Source organism: Dermacentor silvarum, chromosome 3 (genome assembly GCF_013339745.2).
Source record: "Dermacentor silvarum isolate Dsil-2018 chromosome 3, BIME_Dsil_1.4, whole genome shotgun sequence".
Classification (NCBI taxonomy): Eukaryota; Metazoa; Arthropoda; class Arachnida; order Ixodida; family Ixodidae; genus Dermacentor; species Dermacentor silvarum.
In genome coordinates, this window is record NC_051156.1 from 32,556,474 (window position 1) to 32,578,639 (window position 22,166).

A 22,166-nucleotide genomic window follows, 5' to 3' on the forward strand; every position below is an offset into this window, starting at 1 on the left:
TCTAGGACCGCGACCCTCGTGTCTAGGGCGGTAAGGTGGGATTCGATGGTGGCCACGCGGTTGTCGACACTGGCGATGCGCTCCTCAAGTCGCACGAAGCGCGCCATGACGCGTTGCTCAAACGCCTCCAAGAAGCAGGCTGCTTTGCGAACGATGTCATGCTCGGGCGCTACGGCATCGGAGGAGGGTGATCGGCATTTCTGCGGGGGGTGGCGGGTGGGAGAGGAGGCGCGCGATGACGCAGCCGAGGGTGCCGTGTTCATTGGCTCCTCTGCTGGCGCCGGCTGAGGCGGCGTTTGTGAAGGTGCGGTAGCTGGGCAAGGAGGAGGAGAAGGAGTGGGGGAGGACAGACGCGCTAGCGCGGCCTGCAACTGGCGCGACAGCTCCTGAATTTGTAGCTGCTGGGCAGCGATAGTGGCCTTGAGGGCCGCGGTTTGGGGGTCCGACGTGTGAGGCTGCGATTTCCAGCTTATCGGTGATGTGGTGGTGGGGGCGGTGGACGCCTCGGACCTGGGCAGAGGCGGGAAGCCTCGGACCTGGGCAGAGGCGGGAAGGAGACGGAGCGGTGGCGGCTGTCAGACCGGGCACCACGAGAAGCAGAGCGGCGGCGGGAAGGCCGAGAGGTCTTGTGGATGGGCGCGGTGGGTGGCGCTGGTGGGGGAGGCTTAGAGGTGGCCGGAGGTGATGACGGGCCGTTCCGGTCGAACCGGAGCTTGCACGGACGCGAGCCCGTGACGTGGGCTCCCTTGCACAAGATGCAGCAGGGGACGCAGCTCGGGGGCTCGACTGCCTTGTGAGCCTGGCCGCAGCGGTGACAGAGGGTGGACTTGAGCTTCGTGCACACGTCCGCGCGGTGGCCAGGAGCCCAGCAGTTAGTGCAGGCCTCGGCTTTCGGGCGGAACGGGTGGCAGCGGTAGGTCGCGCAGTTGAAGACGATGGATTGCGAGCGCTCCATCTGGCGTGCGTCAGCGATGGCGTAGGGGGTTTTAACATTCACGGACTGTAGATCTTGGACGATCTCGTCCTGGGTTTGGGAGTCCACGGCGTTGTATATGATGCCGCGGAGGGCGTTGTCGGGTGCTAATGTAGGCACGCAGGGGGCAAGAGGTGTGCCCCGGGCGGAGTTCTGATACCCGAAGGTAGAGACGAGCGCGGGGCTCAGATGGGGTGCTGACAGTAAGGGAGTTGTACGGACTGATCCGTACAAGGTCGGCGGTGCGGGCGGTGGCATAGTCGATGGTGGCAAGCGTGCAGAGTATTCGTAGCAGGGCTCCTTTAGTGGTAGTGCGGAGGTCAAGTCCCCCTCCCGGTCTGAACACAATTTTGAAGTCCTCTGCTGGGAGGCGAGGGAGGGGAGCGTGACGACGGAGATTGGTAGGGCTGGGGGTGGCGGTTGGCGGTGGAGTAGGGGTCTTAAATGGGGGCGAGGCAGGCAGCGTCGAGGCGATGGCCTGGTGGGCCGCGGCTGCACGGTGTGCTTTCACGTCACGGATCCATCGTGAGTAGGCTTCTAGCTAAGCAGGGGTGATGGAGACGCCTTCGACTTGGCATGCCATGTCGGCGGCTTGGATGGCTGTGAACGGTTTCGGCGGAGGCGGCGAAAACGGGCGGCGTCGGCCGCAGGTGTGGCGTGGAACGCAGCTGCGCGTTGCGCAGGCGCTCGAGTAGCGTTGCGCGCTAGGCTTAGCGCGTCGGTGGCGTGGCAGATCACAAAAAAGGTTCGAAATGGTCGGAGTCATTGGCCGCCCGCCCGAAAAAATGTCACAGTTTCGCCCTAAGGGCGAAGCAATGAATACGATAGCAACACAGCAATGTCATACGAAGTAAGGTGAGCGGCTTTGGTAGCAATATGAATTGTAGTAAACATGAGCTGATTAAGTAAGCAGGTGTGCTGCGGCGTAAGTAGACCGACATGAAGAGAGACTCGATGACCACGAGAAGGCGCGTGTGAAACGGTGGTGTTGATGAGAAGCGCTTCCCGTGGGGAGCGCGCGTGCGAAGGGACACACCTGTAGCGCTGCACTGCCGATCCGGGCAGCATTACATGTGTAGCGTGCGTTGGAAAATGTGGCCCGACTATTACTAACTGAATGAACAAGCGTGGTGTGAGCGCCCACAAACAAACATGAATAGATCACACTGAATGACTGCAGACGACTGACAAAACGCTGGCAGCAAGCCCGTACGCTGCAGCGGGCGAAGTTACGCGCGGTCTATCGCTTCAACAGAAACTGAGCGGCGAATGCACAGTGCATAAAGGCCAGAGCCGTGAGGAGATAAGAGACGGTGCGGCGAGCACCGAGCGCGGTTGTTGGCAGAGTATAAGTGCCACCCCCCCCCCCCCCCCCCGCTTCCTCCGGCGCTGGCTTCATGCTTCCTTGCTTGCGCGTGGGAGAGATAAGAGACGGTGCGGTCGAGCGACGAGCGCGTTTGTTGGCAGAGTAGAAATGCCCCCCCCCCCTCCCCCCGCTCCCTCCGGCGCTGGCTTCCCGCTTCGTTGCTTGCGCGAGGGAGATTGAGTGCGTTCGCTCTCCGTGATAGCGCGCGTCCCTGCACGCTTCGCGGAAGCTCGGGCATACGGCGCGCGGTGAAGATTTTATCTGTACGGAAGCTCACGGCGACGACGACGGCAGAAATCTGGTTGAAGTGTCCATATAATTGCTATCGCAATAAAAAGGGAGCCGAGATGACGCTGCTTTCCCTGCTCCTGGCCTTGGTGGTGGTCGTTGTTGAGGAGCTCGCTCGAAACAAGTCCGGCCTGTTCGAGGAGCGAAGGTCGTGTCGCCGGCAATCGCAGCTCGCGCACACTAGGGCGGGAAGCAAGCGCGCAGGCTTCCTGTCGCGCACAACGCTCCGGAGGGAAGGGGGAGCAGCCGCGCTGCGGCCGCGCGCTCCTGGGGGAGGGGCATTCTGCGCCGCGAACGCTCGCCTGCGTATCTTGAAAGCCATCTGCGGCGGGAGCCTCCCAGAGTTTTCGCGGCTAAGATCGCGTTGATGCCGTCACGAAGCTCAATTGGCTCGCTGCGAGTTTCCGCGGTCATCGAATAGGTGCCGTCATGATTGCTTGTGCGCGCGTGACACCGTGCTTGTTAATTTAGTTAGTGTGCCTATATTTACAAGTTTATACGGCCAATAAAACTACTATCCTTAATTAGCTGTCCACTGATTGCTATCGCAATCGATGCTTCGCCTTTGAGGCGATACTGTGACTTTTTTCCGTAGGCGTCCGTGCAGGCCTGTAAAGCTAAAGAATTCCAACAAAGTCAAATGAAACTTGCTCCGCAATTTTACCCCTAAAAGCATCATTGATGTACAATAAAATATTCCTACATTTAAATAAAATTGCTCACCTCCGTATTTGGAAACGAGCTGAAGTTCTTGACCATGATCTCTTTCAGCAAAACCGGATCACCGACCATGAGTGTTGGAGTAGCCATGGTGAATGTACTGCGTATATTTGAAATGATTTAATTACCACCCCGTACAACAAGAGCTGATGGTACAACTGTAAAAAAATGTTGCAGTTATGGAGCTTGACGAGATTACAGCCCCTAATTAAATATATTTTGGCATCAGCGTGATCTAGCGCATACAACTATCGCAGTATCAGCTTATACAAGCAACAATACATTGCATAAAGAAACAAAAACAAAAATATAAGTTTTCACATGGAGTACAGGCGTCATCTTTATGAAAGGGAACACGCGAGCGCGTGGCAGATAGCCTCGAAGCCCACACGTGGCGTGGCGCCGCGGCGAGATGTGAAACAAAAAGGAGAGAGCGGTGCGATTATTTATATTGTCTGCACCCCTTGGTGCAGTTTCTCTTCTTTTAACGCGATAGTGTTAAGGACCCCGTGTCGCAGAAAATCCGGCGTCGGCGTAAGCGTGGATGTCGGCGTCCGTGCCGGATAAAATCATCCCGAACCACTCCGACCGTGCAGGTCCTCCGCGTGGTGCAAGGTGTTAGTGAACAAAAATTTAATTTCGCACAGTAAAATCCGTCAGAGAAAATGGTAAAATACGACTTAACCACAACCTCCAGACAAGGTGGCGTCGGACTGTGATTTCAATGTACGAGAATACATAATACTGTTACGAGGAAACTCAAACACAAACCCCTTTTACCAGCATTTCTACCATACCAACAGCGGCGCGCTCGGTAGGCTACTTGCGAAAATCTTATCCAGATGGCGCTCGCATCCTCGGCAGGTCAAATTGGGACTTGGCCTGCCTAATGCGTTTTGGACACGCGCGCGCGTCGGGGCAATAGCAAGCACTTATTAAAATAATAAAAAAGGTCCTAGACTCTTCACATTTTAATATAAAACGACTTATATTACCCCTGGAAAAACATTTTCCCAGCAATGCATTTCTGTTCAAAAGTGAAGCCAACTTTAAAGGGTTCACTTAGCTTGGTCTTTGTAAGCTGGCTTCCCCACGTTCTGTGTAGCAGTGAAGCCTACTGAAAGAAATAGATCACACTGAATGACTGCAGACAACGACTGTCAAAACGCTGGCAGCAAGCGCATATATACTCCGCAGCGGCGAAGGTACGTGCGGTCTATCGCTTCAACGGAAACTGAGCGGCGAATGCACGGCGCATAAAGGTCAGAACCGGGGGAGATAAGAGACCGTGCGGGCGCGACGAGCGCGGTTGTTGGCAGAGGAGAAGTGCACCCCCTTCCCTCGCTCCCTCCTGCGCTGGCTGCCGGCCTCCTTGCTTGCGCGGGAGATTGAGTTTGTTCGCTCTCCGTGATAGCGCGCGTCCCCGCACGCTTCCGCTCGGGCATACGGCGCGCGGCGAAGATTTTATCTATAGGGAACCTCACGGCGACGACGACGGCGACGCCGATGGCAGAAATCCGGTTGAAGTGTCCATATAATTGCTATCGCAATAAAATGCGATGCGAACGGGTCCCGATAACTATCGCGTTCGACTCTGGCGGTCCCACTCCGGTGGCACGAGCCCCCGTTTTCAGTACTTTTGAAGGAACCGTGGCGGGTCATCTGCTTAGGATATAAAGTTTTATATACCATAACAAAACTTAATTCTTGTAGGTTTCAAGTATATATAGTATAAAGAAATTGATTAATGTGATTTAGAAATAAATGTTCAAGAACAAGCATAAGATACATGGTTTTTGCGAACTGTGTCTCAGTTGTGACCATATTTAGAAGAAACTACCGCATTTACTGCACTGCGGCTTGCTCTGTAGCTTTAGGACATATTTATCTATTTCCGAAACGCAGCAAACTAATGTTGAATTTTTAGTTTTGGGATAATTGCCAAATATCGCAATCTTCTGTTGTAAACAGCCCGGCAACTACACGCTCAAGGAAGCCAAAGTTTGGATAAATTAGAGTTCAAGGAATTTCCATTTAGGGCGCAAAATTTCATTCATGTACCTTTATCACTTTAAAACCGCAGCTTCGTAGCCTTGGTACCTTCCCGCAAAATTGGGCAGAAGTAGATCCAGAAATCTTAATATTGCCTAATTTCAGTCGCAATATTAGGAAAACTAACAAAGGTAGCAAAGGCATAAATTTATTATGCTCTACGTTTTCCTCGAATGCTTCCAAAGCTGTGATAGCTGTGATCCACACCACTCTCTTCCTGTCTCTTAACGTTAGGCTTAACATTTTTCGTTCCATAGCTCTTTGTGTGATGGAACGAAAAATGTTAGGCCTGACGTTAAGAGTAAATCCATGCTGCGATTAGTATGCTTCACTTCACTTCATTTTATTACATTAAAGACCCCGAATTTGGGGGTATTACATGCCGATAGCCCTTCTAATTTTTTTCCAATACTACGTAAGTTATAGTGCAAAAGCGGAAATTGATTTTGTTTACCATGTAAATCTTCAAGTTCATCAAAGCCATTAAAACCAAATAACGTTGTTACCAGGGGTGTCAATTCCAAATATTTATACAATCCGAGCAGAATATTCGGTTTTTGTAATAGGGACCTCCACACGTGAGTTTTCGGACTTCCTCATTAGAAGTTTTCCGTCCGGCACCCATGTGGATTTCCAGTCTTTTTCTCGTTTGGCTTTCAGTGCAAGCCCCAAAAGAACTTGATTTGCTTGGCACAAATGTTCATTCATGAACATCTGGGTGATTTCGCAATCAAAACCCAGGTGACTCGTGTTAATTCTGTTTCTTTTTTTTTCCTTTTTCGGAATTTCGTCCATAATATTTCGAGAAGCAAGCGTGACAATGTTTTTTGTGCAGTTGTATTATTTTTTGTGAGAAGGCGGTGTTACACATCAATGTCAAAGTCTTTAATTTCTACGTTCAAGCAGTTTGAGATGGTTTGCATTGTGGTACCGAGCTTCCCTCCAGCCTTAATTGGAATACTTTTGATTTCTAGGTTACAACTACGACTGTATTGTGCTAGGGCAGTCAATTTTTGCTTATCATCCTTCAGTTATTTTGACAGGTGGCTGTTCTCCTTTCTTATTTCAATGCTGTCCGACTTGACAGCAGTGACTTCCAATTTAAATTCTACAAAATTGTGATTAATGAAGTTCATTGCTGATTTAACTGATTCCATTATGTCCTCAATCTCTTTGATGAGATCACGTTTTATATCTTCGCGATTTTTCTCAATTCGTGCAGTCAATTCAAACTTCGCGTTAAGCGAGAGACAACACGAAGGTCAATTCGCTCGCTGCTGTCGCCTCGCTTTCTCACTCCAGCGTATTGATAGCGAGTTTCCGCGGTCATCGAGCTAGATGTGTTCAGGTTTACCTGTGCGCGCGTCAAACCGTGCTTGTTAGTTAGTTATTAGGCGAATTTTTGCAAGTTTATACGGCTGATAAAACTTGTGCCATCATCTGGGCAGTGCGTAGATAGCGCGCGCCCGCATGAGAAGAAAAAGACGGCACCTGGCCGTGGCACGTGAAGCCACGGCTGGCTGTTCTTTTCTGGTGTTGATTCAGGTCAGCCGTCTCTATCCTTCGCTCCTGAGGCATAAGCCTACAAGTGGTGACCTAGCACGAAAGCAATAACTGATCCGCCCACACCCTCCACTGAACAGAACTTACGTCCGCAGAACGTGAACGCATCGGTGCAACTACGCCTCCCACCCTTCTGGCTCCAGAACTCGTAAGTTTGGTTTCACCAGATCGAGGCACAATTTTTCCTCTACCGCATCACCCCGGAAATGACCCGATACTACCACGTTGCCTCAATCCTTCCTCCTGATGTAGCCAGTGAGCTTTCGGACGTCCTCTTCACCCCCACGGGCCCTACACCACATCAGCCCCTCAAGACCAAGCTGCTGGAGAGGTTCAGGCCGTCGGAACGCACCCGACTCCAGCAGCTGCTTACCGAGGATGGTCTTGGCGACCGGCTCCTTTCCGAACTGCTGCGCCGGATGCGACAGCTTCTCGGCGAGTGCGATGTCCCCACCCACTCAGCGTTGCTTCGCGAGCTTTTCCTCCAACGCCCTCCCCAGCCCATCCGCCTCGTCCTCGAGGCAGCCGGCGACGTCACCCTCGGCCACCTGGCGGAACTCGTCGATCAGGGTCATAAGGCGACCTCCCCGTCCGTCACCGCTGTCTTACCGCCAAAAGACCCGGCGATTTCCCGCCTTCAGGCTCGCATCGACGAATTCGCCGCCTCACTCACCGCACTCCGGTGCCCCCTCCAGGACACTCGTTCGCCTCGTCTCGGTCATCGCGCTTATTCGCGCACATGTCAAGCTCGGAGTCTTAGCCCTGCACCTCTCTGCTGGTACCACCGGCCTTTGCGACACCAAGCCACGAAGTGCACACCTCCCTGTTCGTGGCCGGGAAACGCCCGCAGGGATCACTGACGGCGGCGTGTGGTCTCGCTTTTTGTCCCAGCCGCCTTTACATGGTAACGGACAATTAGTTCTCGGGCGCCCGGTTCCTTATAGGCACGGGCGCGGAAATCAGCGTTGTTCCGCCGACTAAAGCCCGGCCCACATGGAGCGATTTTCTTGCGAAAATCTGGCGAACGGCCGAGCGTGGCGTCCACCCGGCGGCCGGCGGCTGTTCGCCGACGATCAAGGTGGGCTAAATATTTTCGCCGGCGATCCACCGCTCGCCGGAAGCGGCGAGTGGCGCGGACCAATCAGGGCGCGGTCGCGTCCGACTTCCGGCCGCCACATTTGACTCGGCTAGCCAGCCAAAAAACATGGCGACGAAAGCTGCGCGAATCGCGTACAACGATCGGCTGATTATAGCCGTCCAGGCGCGACCAATATTATGGGATTGCTGCCACCCAGAGTACAAGAACTCGCGGAAAAAAGAGCGTCGTGTGGCAGGAAATTGACGCGGAGATTGGTTGTGACCCTGAAGGTAAGCCAACAATAATCACCACTCCTTGTCGACATGTGCTTTTTTGTTCCCGATTCATTGTTTCATTGGTTATTTGCAAACAAGCGTTTTAATAATTTGTTTTGGTTTGCTTGAGGCTACTTGTCTCTCCCCCACCCTTTATTTTTTGTTTCGGCGATCGACTTGAAGCTGGGCTAGATGGTGCGTAGCTTACGAGAGCAAACAAAAGCGTGGAAATGACGCGCGCGGTAGCCGAGAATGACACAGGACGCGCGCGCGCTGTCTTGTGTCATTCTGCGCGCGTCTTTTCTGTGCTATTGTTTTCTTCCAAAAGCGACGGCAGCAGGTGCCATTTTTTTTTTTGCTAAGGTCGAGGACGAGATTTCGGCGGAGCACGCATTCGACTGAAATGATAAGCGGGCAGCTTCGTCGCGGCCCGGGCGAACGTGATACTACCCCAAAATTATTGAGCAACCAGGAAGTTGACGGTTCCGGTGTTCGCGGTTCCAAAACGAGTGTGTAATCTGACGATAGTGCCAGTGCTAACCGAGTAGTTAAATAAACGGCCAGTGATGGTGCGCACGTGTGTGTGAGCTTGTATTTTGGAACTGCAAACAAGCTTTCCCTTCTGTATAGGATTTCCGTTCCTTTACTTGTACGTTTAGTATAATAACTTAGTGTAAATCGCATTAACCTGGTTATCTGAACTTGTCGGCCTATGAACCCAGACAGATGTAGTCCGGGTTTACTGTCGCCAAAACTAATGATTCACAAACACTTGAGGTATGCCACAGCTAACACATGGGTCAGATGTCCACTTATTGTTGCTCGTACTTTCTTTCCTATCAGGCTCAAATGCACAAGCTAGATTTAAGGGTCTGAGGGACACGTTTATAAAAAAGTACAAAAAATGGAAGGAGGGAGCGCCGAGTGGATCTGGAGCAAGCCACGCCAAGGAAATAGGATGGCCATACTTCCATTCGCTGATGTTCCTGAAAGATCAGGTGGATGTTGGCAGGTTTGTGCCTTTTTCTTCAACATTTGTGTATATGTGCATGAGCGAGCGCTAATAAACTATTGGAGCTTGCTCCGGTACCAGATCTAGTAGTTTTATCATCATACAACTGTATCTTTTGTCAGATGACAGAAATGAACGCTGGCATTGTGCATGATGAATTCTTTAGTCATAGATTTGCAAATAGAAACAAACAGTGTAGCATGAAAAATGATTTTAGTCAATGAATGAATGTTTGGCTTAGCAGAGCAACATGTTTCATTACCTCAAATCAGCACCAGAAGCAACGTCCCAGAAAGTGAGGATACAAGTGGAGCAACTGCTGAAGGGGTACTGTTGGGACTGTACAGTGAGAACGCCGGTGAGTAGCTTTGTTTCAAGCAAAGGGTATAACAGCATGCATTTAGCACTCAGCAGTTCCTAAAAGATGTCTGAGTCATCAGATACAAGGGAAGAACAGCTTGCATCAATTGAAGTACCGCAAAAGAAATTTCTACAATGCCTCATGAAGCACATGGAGAAGTGTGTGATAAGAGCTACAGATTGTTTTTCTGTTTTTCTTCATACTTTGCAGACTATGAGCCCAGTTCACCCGACATCACACTCGTGAAGGAAGCTGCTGCCACATCTCAGAGCTGCAGCTTAACTGTTGCCACAGATGACAATGGCAGCTTGGAAACTGCCACTCCTAAAAGCGCCAACTCAAGAGCTGCCATTAAGGACAACATCAGCTTGGCAGCTCCTACTCACAAATCGACCGCTGCTACAGAAGAAAGTGGGAACTTGTTTGAAAGTAGAACACCACGGCCACAAAAAAGGAAAAGAAAAAGCATTAATCAAATGGAAATAGACAAGCTCGAAGATATTCTACAAAAAGATGAGGATGAACCTGCAATTTCCGGCCAGCTGGTCGCAAAAAGAATGCGAGCATGTCCTAGAAGCATGTGGCCAGACATTGAAATCCATATACTGTCATCACTGAAGAAATACACCACGTAATAAATAAAGATAATACCAGAGTCCTCCCTGCTCTCTGTCATGTTCTGTAACAGTTAATGGCCAGTTAGAGTGTACGTAATTCTCTGACCCATCTCTTTGCGTACTGGCTGTACTCTGTAGTGTGCAAAAAAAAAAACAGCAAAGTTTCAGCATGATTGCATGAATTGATGCAAATTGCCACATCAGTCAGAAAAAATACAATGTTAGTTTATTGGTCTATTTACAAGTCGTTTAAAAAAATGAAACCTGCGGTTCAGACCGTGTGCCTTGCCACTTGCTTGTGTGCTGGTGTCTGGACCCCCGCATGCACCCACTGCCATGGCACAGAGCCTTCTTGCATGAAGTAGTCGACAAAAATGTTACGCGCTTCTGAAGCACTTTTAGAAAAGTTCTTGCATTTTGTGCGTTCTAACTCAATGAGCTCGCTCTGTTCCTCATCAGCCCTCCACTGGCCAGGGATAGTATTGCCAAATTCATCATCGTAGTCCGCGTAGCCAGCTGGCACATACATTTCTGGAGTTGCACACATGAAATTATGAAGAATGCAGCAAGCCAGGACAACAAACTCCGCATTGTGGGGAAGAAGGTTCAGGCGATTGAGCAGAATCCTCCAGCGGGAAGAAAGTATGCCGAATGCATTCTCCACAATGCGCCTGCAAATAGAAGAGTTAGTTTGTATTATCACAGAGCAATCCCGATTACCACAGCTATACATAAATTAGGAAAAAGATAGGAAACAAGAAAGCACGAAGACGACAAACCAAAAAATACATGGCGCAGGCACAGAAATGGTCACGAATGTTTTAGTGCCAAATTAGTAAACTGCTGCAACAGTCACGCTAGGATTATCGAAAACCACATTGCAGTCAATATGTTCATTTTTAGTCCACTTACAATGAGGCCGGTATAATCAAACATGCTTTATATGAAGAACCAGATGCAGTAAACTCGAATATCAGCAAGACTTATGCTCTAATTTGATTTATGTCTTGTTGCAGCAACCTAAATGTCAATACAAATTTTAAAGGGCAAACAGCGCAAAAGACTAAGATGGAAAGTGCTCGTGCTGTGTTTCCTCTGCTTGACGTCTATATTTTTCACGATGTTTGTCCTTTAAGATGCATCACCAACTCGCCCATTAGGCTATAGTGGTGCCAATGCAGAACTTGAGCCTAAATTATCTTGCTCTGCTCAATCTGTAGTTAAACACTCTGTGTTCGGAGTTCATGTGCTTTCCTGGGAATGGACGCATGAAATCTTCCCTTAGCTGGAAAGCTTCATCACCGATGAACACATGAGGTGCCACCCAGGAGCTCTTTGGCAGTTTTGTTGGGCCTGGAATATCCAGCAATTGATGTCCAAGGCGTTTTCCAAATGCACATGTTTTGAAAATTCCCCCGTCACTGTGGCGTCCTGGGGCTCCCACGTCCACCATGATGAACTTGTAGTTTGCATCAACTGATGCCATTAACACTACAGAGAAAGTTTTCTGAAAGGAGGTAAAGAATAACGCATTATGTTCAAGTGGCACTGACTGCTTTTTCCAAAGGCTCTATATGTATTTCTTAATCAGTAAATTGAAGGGCAACCTATGCAGAAGCAGCTTTAATTTTCTCGAATATATATAATGTGTAACATGAAACTTCAGAATATCAACAGCCCAGTGACTGCTAAATGATTGTGTTTAGTTGTTAGAAGGTGCAGTTTGGTTCACGTCACCCCAAACTGTGTACTTGCCCTGAGGCCTCCAATGCCTGAAACGCAGGCTACATTTCAATGTACGAAAGAAGGAGCGTGATTCTAGCTTGTGTCTGCTTTAGAACATACGTAAGGTATCTTGCCTTAGTATACACTGAAACAAACTAGCCAGAAGTGTATGAAAACCTTATACCTTGTAGTTGAAGTACTTGCTGCCAGAATTTGGTGGCGCCATGATCTGAACATGTTTGCCGTCCACGGCACCCAAGCAGTTCGGAAAGTTCCAGCGCCTTGAGAATCCATGGGCAATCTCCTGCCACTGTGCATTTCGTGGCATCTGGAAGGAATCAGGGCCCCCTCACAATATATGCACTGTATCTTAAAAAGTGGTCAGGTACTATGCAAGCAATTAATAGTGCATTCATCCACAAAATGTATTGCATGCAATTACACGCACACATATAATGCAATACTGGCCACGGGAAGAGATAATATAGAGTTCTTTGGCCACGCAGTGAGTTATAAGAGACTATAAATACAGCAAGGGGCGCCAGGTAGTTAGGTAAGCAGACTAAGTTATGAACTTAGTGGGGATAGGGTCGCCATAGCTGGTGCGCAGCAGGGTTAAAGATTAGTAGAGGAAGTTTTTGTTCTGCAATGAACGTAGCTGGGCTATGATTACAATAGCATTCCAGAAGTACCAAAAGACATGCACGTTGTTGGCTTCACATTTTCCTATTTTAAAGGAAATATACTAGTACACACAGATGCGTATAGTGAGAAGTATAGATGTGTGAATAGTGTTTTTTCTAAACTGAATAGAATATGAACAGCGCAGCTCTCCTATGAATTAACAATAATGTTAGCTAATACCGAATCAACTACGAATGGAATATTTCAAATTATATTTGCACTGGTATCATAAATTAGTTTAATTAATAACTGTCCGAAACAGCTAATTGACCAACGCCGGCTCTGCTGCACAGTACTATAACCTATAGCTATAGGCGTTGCTGTAGCACTGACATCTACTAAGAATGATTTAACGTTACAATGTTAACCCTGTCACTGTAATATCACGCACAAAGGAAAGTTGACATTTCCTGCTGGTGATTACCAGAAAAAAAACAGTGCCCGTTTCAGTATACAAGAAAAACTATAACTATGTATGAGACAAAGCGTATGAGCTTAGGCATTAAGACTGTCACATAGCTGAACACTCCATGCTACACAGCCTGATTGTGGCAGTATGCTGTATGGCATCTCAGGGGACTTTTGTGTTTTGAAAGACAACACCATGGCAAAAAGCATCTATTCAAAATCTGTTAAAGAACTGTAAAGCAATATGCAATTTGCACTGTTTCATTTATTCAATGATATGCTGCAGTGTTTCAGCAATTACGTACTCACTGGCATGTAGCACTCCTTTAAGTTATTCCAGATCACTTAGCAGGTATGGTGGACTACTGTTCTGCATGTCTCCCTACCGATTCTGAAAGCCAATGCTACATCTTTGATGGCACTTCCAGATGAGAGGTACCTGCAGACCACATAAAATCATTGCACACAGTGGAGCCTCAAGAATGAGCAATATCGCAGTTTGTTACTACACCTGAGTGTATGGCTAGCCTCTCTTCTGAGCACAAAGGTTCTCGGCAAAAGAACACCTTCGTTAGGTGTTTCTGCAGGATGCGATGCAATTCGTCGAATTTCTGTGGTGTCATGCGGTAATATCTGAAGAACAATGGAGGGTCGTCCCTCATCACATGGAACTGAAAAAAAAACAGCATGACTGCATGACTACGTATAATTCTAAATTGAAGAACTGCTTGAGTGCGTATACAGTGCACGTTCTGTCAGTGCATAACAAGCAATGTAGAGGTAGCCTAACCTCCTGAAGCTCCACAAATTACTTCCCCCGTTTTCTTCTCTTAAGCAAAATTATGGAGATGAAGCATGGGTGACCTGTGGGGCTAATTGCAGGCTAGCTCCCATTTGGTATTTGTGGAGGCTTTCAGGCTGCCTCAGGGCAAAAACTCAAGGTCAAAACAGTAGTTTCTCCCCGCACTCATCTTCAATTGGCTGCATTGGGCAAATTGATCAATTTTTTTCATCTCCTGCTGGTCCATGCAGTGTTGTAGTAGTGATAAACTTTATTATTTGGAAGTGATGAGTTGCTAAGCCCCCTGGTCGCGGATCCCAGTCCTCAGTGCGCGGGCTGTGGGCCACTTCGGAACTTTCGATTGTGTCGAGTTACTAAGGCTCCGAAGTGCTCCACAGCTGAGAAACATCACAAAACTGACGCACTGAATACTAGTTTCACCGGACAATGTAGCTGCTCGTCAGCAAGCGCCGAGTGTGCACGGTAAAGCGATTCTCCAATCGGCGAGTACCTACTCATCACTATGTTCGTCACGATTACTGAACAGTGCCGAAGCAATCGGGGTCTTAAAAAAAAAAGGCACATCGCTAACAACACAGCAGCCGATCAGGGGCGAACGGCCGGCGAATTCAGCTCTCCGAGTCTCCCATCATCCGGTAAAATAGGCACTGCCTTGAAGCATGCCCCATGCAACATGGTGGGTCTGTTTACAAACATAAACGCGCCTAACTACTACAGTGTCTAGAATATACTTTATAGGCACTGTATAACTACGCAAGGTTCTACTCACCGCAGTGTGGTACTCCCCTTCCGACTTTTTTTTCCTCCATACTGGATGCACCCAAAACCTTCTTTTCCTCTTTTTCGCTTCTTGTTTTCTCAAGAGCAGCAACTTCAGAAGCAGCCGCCGCACGCGTCCCATGGCGTTGTCGGGACCGGTTCACAGCGAAGCTGGGCGTTTTCTGCGACTACTGAAAGGATGTGTCCGCGACCTTCTTGAGCAATTACTTCGAGTGCAAACTGGGAACGGATGTTTGGAGAACGCACAATTACCGCAGCACCTCTCATAAAACCGCAGATATCGCGGCTACGGTACAGTACACTGTAGCTACGGCATCTGTGGCTACGGTACCGCGGCGGCTGAACACGATTGCCACTGCACAGCGTGGCCAGCACCAGTGATTATTCCGCGTCCTGCAGTCCATGTTTTGATAAAAAGTGACAGAAATTGTCAAATGGACATTAAACCTAGATAATAAGTCGTTTTATTTACCGCGATTACATAAAAAACGGTTCAATTGCAGATACAAAACTATTTTTTCACTGCCTTTTACTGGGAACGAAATCACGCTGTTCTAGCAACACTGAAATCGTGGCGGCGACGGCCGCCTGTCAGTGATGTTCCGTGCAGGGAATTTTTCCTTTTTCAGGGAATTTTGAGCCGTCATTTTGGACAAAAGGGAAAAGGGGAATCTTCGCAATATTGCAGGGAATTTCTGGAATGGTGAAATTCCTCTATCATGTCCAAAACATAGCGACACGACGCGCTTTCGGATTCTGCAATTGTTTGCGGCGCATGCAGCAGGCAAAAGCATAGCCTTTGAGATTCGTTATTGTTACTTATATTTCTTGTTTACTTTGCGTGTTTGATTCGGAACCCTCATTACCCCAACGTATTCACAGCACATGGGCTCCGAGATTGCTACGTGACATCGTAGTCGAAGACTTTATTGTTTCGTTATGAATGGGCAACAAGCCACAAGCATCAAATCCAAAGAATAATCAAAAGAGGAGCGGCAATCGGGAGTTTATTTGAACGGTTTCCTTGCGTCAGTTGTTTTTTCATAAACCATGGGCACCGATGACAGCATGGATGACGGCTCCGGACCATCAAATCCTAAACAGACAAAGCAAACGAAAAAAAGTTTGTGAAGGTGTTTCGCTCGGAGTGGCTCAGCCTGCCGAAATTTAAGGATGGCTTGTAGAGCACACCACTACCGAGGCGAAGTGCAAAGCCTGCGGCGTGACAATCAAGTGCGGTAAGAGCGATCTTCTGAAGCATGCTAAAACCGCGAAACACCTGGCAGCAATAAGATCGATAAATTGCACACTGCATCAGCGATTTGTTTCGTGCGAATCGCTGATGTGAGGTCGGGTGACGCGCCGTCCGGCCCTATAAATCCCTCGGAGTATTAGAAGCCAATCGCGAAGGCCATGCTTTTGTGTTGTGCAGGCGCCTGAAAGAATTGCAAGAGCCGTAAAACGTCACACACACACACACACACACACACACACACACACACACACACACACACACACACACACACACACACACACACACACATATATATATATATATATATATATATATATATATATATAATTCGTTAGTGCAGGGAAAAATCCGGGGATTTTCTTAGACATATGCAGGAAAAAATGCCCGAAATAGGGAATTTTCTTGTCTCGGAAAGGGAATTTTTAGGCGTAGTACGGAACATCACTGCCGCCTGTTTTTCGCCGCATGTGGGTGCAGCACGGCGGCGGCACGCTGGCGAGCAGCCGCGCTGGTGCGGGCCGCACGAAGTTCGCCGTGAAAGTTCGCTCCATGTGGGCCGGGCTTAAGGCTGATCATTCCAGGGCACCAGGACAGTCGCTTCGTGGTGCCCGCGCCTCGTCTATAGCGACGTACGGACGCCGATCTCTCACCCTCAACTTCGGCCTTTGCCGCACTTTTCGGTGGGTCTTTGTCATCGCAGACGTGGTTCAACCGACCATCGGCTTGGACTTCCTCTCATAATTCAACTTGGACGTCAGCGTGCGGCGTCATCGACTCACAGACGGTCCGACTCGTCTCCGCCATCTCTGGAGTCCTGTCCGACCTTGCACCAATGGGCATCCGCACGCGGATACCTTCCTCTCCGTTCGAAAAAATCTTGTCGAATTTTCCGCAGTTCACAAAGCCATGCAACCTCACTCAGCCGCCTAAACATACAGTGACACACCACATCGTCCCCCGTGGCCCACCAACAACCGCTCGATCCATACCGCTTTTTTGGGGACCATCTAACTATCGCCTAAGGGGAGTTCGACCACATGCTGCAGCTCGGCATTATACGCCCGTCGTCCAGCGCATGGGCTTCCTCGCTGCATCTATTGCACAAGCGTGATCGCTGCGACTGGAGTCTCTGCGGAGACTATCCAGCGCTGAACGCCAAGACTATCCACGACAGCTATTCGCTGCCTCATATCCAAGATTTTACATCGCGTCTTGACGGCTCCACCATTTTAGCAAGGTGGATCTGGTTAAGGCGTACCACCAAATTTCCGTCGAGCCCACCAACATACCTAACACCGCCCTCACGATGCGATTTGGTCTGTTTGAGTATGTGGGGATGCCTTTTGGACTCCGCAATTCAGCACAAACCTTCCAGCGGCTCATCTCTGCGGCACGCGGGGCCTCCATACTGTGTTTGCGTACCTACGTGCTTTGTTCCAACGTCTTCAGCCGTACGGTCTGGTTGTGAACGCCTCCAAATGTGTTGTTGGCGCATCTGAGCTAGAGTTTATGGGCCATCACATTTCATCCGAGGCAGGGGCATAGCCAGGAGGGGGGGGGGGGGGGGAGGGCTGATGGGGCTTCTGCCCCGCCCCCCTCAATTTTTTTGTGCTGTTCTGCACCGCCGACCAAAACAACCACCGGCGCCGGGAATCATTCTGGATTTTGTCTCCAATGTCTTTTTCACGCTAGAAAAGACATTTTGTCGCGAACGTTGTGAACACGGGCTGGATTTCGTGGCAATGCCCATGCACCTGGAGGCACATAACGCAAGGAGCGCCATCCGAGCACACAGTTTCAAGGGCTTTTCGATGACGAGCGGGCGCGTCGCGGCATCTCGCGGCGGCCGGGGAATCTACAGAGCACCGGGATTTCAATTCCGAAACTTTGTGGGTTTACGGTTCGCAAACTATTGACGCGAAAGGTGCACTGACATTTCCAAAGGCGTGCTTTAGATTTTCAATTCGGGAACCTTATGGGCTTAATGTTCTTTAAACTTGGGCCAACATGCGCGCACTGGAGCCCTCGTCCCAAGCTGTTCCAGAAATGGAAGCACGCGTTCGAAATCTTCCACCCACACGAAATTAGTAAATATCACCGTGACTGTAAGCTTGCAGCTGATAATTTTTTCCAAACATTTTCAGGAAGCGCGCCCAATGTGATCGATCAGCTGGACCTGGGCAGGTAAAGTAAAAATAAGAGAAAACAGAAGATAGTTAGAAGCCTATTATTGAGACCGTTCTTTTTTTGCGGGCGACAAGGTCTGCCTCGCCGTGACCATAGGGGCAGTGGTCCTATGGATTTAAGCAAAGCCCCCATGAAAAAAATACTAGTATTTTCAGAGTGTTTCTTCGCATGCAAGCTGATTGTGGAGGATAGGATAGTAATAAACTTTATATGTCCAACGGTTATGGCTGTTGGTGCCCGGGGCTAGGCTGCCAGGGGTCCATCGCCGGAGAAAAATCTCTCGAGATCCTCGGCAATAGCCCTGGCCCGCTGGACGGCCCACTCCTGGTCTTCGGGTGCCTCGCTGAGGAGGGCGGCTTGCCATCTCCCTGTGAGGCGCCCGCCTTCAGAGGGTCCTGATGTTGTCTTCTGCCTTCCTCTTGGTGCTTCTTGCTCATGGCGTTGACATTCCCAAAGCATATGGGCCATATCAGCCCGTTCGTGCTCGCACCAGGGGCAGCCGGACGATGGGTGCCGCGCGGGCCACAGGCGCTGCAGGTGGTAGGGGTTGGTGAAAGTGCCTGTCTGCAACCGCCTCAGGTCGACTGCCTGGGACCTGTCCAGCCGCCCGTGGGGTTGTGGATATTTCTTACGTTCTTTCTTGTAGTGACCAAGAACCTCTCGGTACGAGGCCGGAAACTCCGTGATGTCGCGGTTGGCGTCCCCGTGGCCCCCAGCTACGTCCGCCGCGATTTGGGTTGTGTTGGTACCTCCTCCGTTGGGGCCCCGCACAACAACGGCGGCGGCTGCCCTCTGGGGGATCGCGTCGCTGCGGGTAAGCTGCCTCGCGACGAGATGGGCGCGCTCGTTGTGGTTGGGCGGAATGCCGGTGTGTCTTCGGCCGTTGGTATTGTTGTTGTCGTTGTTGTCGCGGCTGTTGTCTTTGGTGGTGCCAAGCTCCCCGACGTGCGCGGGATTCGTAATCGTGCCGGACACGAAGTCCCCGACCCTGGCGTTGAGCATGCGCGCCACATCCGCGGACACCCAACCTTTGGTGTAGTTCCGGATAGCTGATTTGGAGTCGCTAATGATCAGGCTATCCTCGGTACTTCCGTGGAGTACCGCGAGGGCTATGGCCATCTCCTCCGCTGCCTCGGCCGACGGCAGCTTCGCTGATGCTGTGACTCGTGTCCTTCCCTTCGTACCTACGACTGCCATGGAGAAGGCGGGCGCCGACGCCGTCGGCCGGCCGTGTCGATGTTGGCGCTTTTGCTGCTGCCGTTTTGTCGTAGTAGTAGTAGTGATGGTGGTGTTGGCATCCCCGGTTCGTCTCGCACATTCTGTTGTAGTGGCGGTAGTGGTCGTCGTCCCTCTTCGCCGCCAACGTTAACGGCGGGCCGCGGGTACCTGGCTGCATCGACGAATAGGACGCCTTCTCGTCTTCCGTGCTCCTCGAGGATTGCTACCGCCCTGCGTTTACGTCGTTGCACGTCATGCACCGGGTGCATGTTCTTCGGTATGTTTTGCGTCTGTATGGCGTCCCTGACTTCCGGTAAAAGCGTTTCCTTCAGTCCCCGTGCCTTGTGATATCGAATCCCGAGCAGGTCGAGGATTCGTCTTCCCGTTCTGGTGCCCGACAGCCTCTCCAGCTGCGCGATTCTCTGCGCCTCGGTGACCTCCTCGAGCGTGTTGTGCACGCCCAGCTCGAGGAGCCTGTGGGTTGGCGTGTACTGGGGTACCTCCAGGGCGGTTTTGAACGCCCTGCGGATCGCCACGTTCAGCTTGTCGGTTTCGCTCCTGTTCCAGTCGGCGTACGCGGCGACGTACGATATATGGCTCAGCGCGTACGCCTGTATGAGCCTCGTCACGTTGTGTTCTTTCATTCCTATTCTCTTGTTCGAGACCCTCCATGTAGGTCATGAAAGAGCTGCCTACGGCTTGGTGCTCTAATGGTCGTTTCGTTAACATGGTAGGCTCTCCGCACACTGCTTCGCATAACATCGATTGCCACAGGGCGTGGGGTGTGTCGGAATTTTTTGATAAATTCACCACAAATTTCTACAATTTGGTTTTCTGCACCTGAGCTTAAATACGAAGCATTACCAGACAACTTTCCAAATGGTTCTTCAGATCTGTGTCTCCAAAATTAGGAGTGTTTCCGCAGGTTTTTTAATCCTGATTGTGGAGACACAGATCTGAAGAACCATTTGGAAAGTTGCCCCGGTAATGCCTCGTATTTAAGCTCAGGTGCAGAAAACCAAATTGTAGAAATTTGTGGTGAATTTATCAAAAAATTCCGACACAAGCCACGCCCTGTGGGAATCGATGTTATGCGAAGCAGTATATATGATGTAATAGTTCAGCGGAAATCCGCTAGGTGGAGATAAGTAATTAAAGAGAAACTGAGACATCCACCCAAATGTAGCAATTCGCTACTATGGAAACCCAACCGGGTTCCTCGAAAGAAAACCTCGCAGTTGAAGAAAAATTCGTCCTGGTCCGGGACTCGAACCCGGGACCACCGCCTTTCCGGGGCAGCCGCTCTACCATCTGAGCTAACCAGGCGGCTAGCAGATGGCAGGGCGAAGTCGAATTTGTCGACAACTCGAAGCAAAGGCAAGTATATATGATGTAATAGTTCAGCGGAAATCCGCTAGGTGGAGATAAGTAATTAAAGAGAAACTGAGACATCCACCCAAATGTAGCAATTCGCTACTATGGAAACCCAACCGGGTTCCTCGAAAGAAAACCTCGCAGTTGAAGAAAAATTCGTCCTGGTCCGGGACTCGAACCCGGGATTTTTTCTTCAACTGCGAGGTTTTCTTTCGAGGAACCCGGTTGGGTTTCCATAGTAGCGAATTGCTACATTTGGGTGGATGTCTCAGTTTCTCTTTAAATGCGAAGCAGTGTGCGGAGAGCCTACCATGTTAACGAAACGACCATGAGAGCACCAAGCCGTAGGCGGCTCTTTCATGACCTACATGAGACGACGACGAAGTGTCTTCTTAGTAGAACGCTTCTATCTGTGTTCTCTGGTTTCTGGAGAAATCTCCGGAATTTCTTGATGCCTCGGCTTCCCGTCTTGTTGCCATGGATGCGAAGCCTTCCAGAGGCCCTCCTGGCCAGAGGTCATCACGGCCGTCCTTCACGAGGAACGTAGGAAGAATGCTCAGCGACACCGAAAACACTGAGCAGTACTCCGTGTCGGGTGATGGCTCATCGGATGATAGCTTCATGAGTTGCGTGGACGACTTACCGCAGTTTTTCCCCTGCTGTGCTGTTACCAGGACCTGCGGGGAGCGCCGCTGGAACCGCCATCTACCCGAGCCTACCGCAGCTTTCGCGCCGCGTATCAAGTTTATCTTGGGGGCGGTGCTTTCTCTGGAGCTCACTTCACTCAGGCAGCGGCAGCGGCGACGAAAGGACGCACGCTAAACTACCTTCTGCACTCTTTGCAGGTTGGTTGACCGTTTTTGCTGTTCTTACATAAAGCGTATGCATATGGCACTAGTAATGTCGTCGCTGTTGCTGCCTTGAGTTTTATTTTTAGATAAACTAACAGTGCCTTTCTCTTTTTGTGCGAGCTGTGTGATTCCTGCTTTGTGAGCGCAGTTAACGTGACCTTTGTGGCATCGTTTATATAACAAGCAATGGAGGATAAAAACTCCGGTGGTCTGGGCGGCGTTCTGAATGCTCTTGCCGAAAAGCAACCTAATAGCATCAAAGAGATTGTGAAGTTCTTGGCTGACTTGGTGGAAAAACTTGATGCTTTTTCAACCGAGGTAAAGGCTGAGGTTGGTAAGGTCGCTTTGTCGAGCACTGAAATACGTGTTGAACTCGGCAGGATTCGCGAATCTATGGGCTTCATGAATGAGCACTTTGAATGCTTCAAAGCAGACATTGAGACATTTCGTCAGGAGTTGGCTGTGGTGAAGGCTCAGAATGCGCAGTGCTGTAGGGAGAACAAAGAGTTGCAAAAGGACTTGAGGGAAGCAAGGAAAGAGATCGTGGAGTTAAAACAGCACAGTAGAAGCATGAACA

General features: G+C 50.0%; 1 protein-coding gene across 1 annotated transcript in view; it reads right to left on the minus strand.

Annotated features, from left to right (window-relative positions):
- LOC119444283 (cytochrome P450 3A9) overlaps nt 1–22,166 on the minus strand; it is a 647,396-nt gene that overhangs the window by 320,461 nt on the left and 304,769 nt on the right. The window contains exon 4 of the mRNA XM_037708706.2: nt 3,351–3,447. Within this exon, the coding sequence (XP_037564634.2) occupies nt 3,351–3,447 (97 nt within the window). The remainder of the gene's footprint in view (nt 1–3,350; nt 3,448–22,166) is intronic.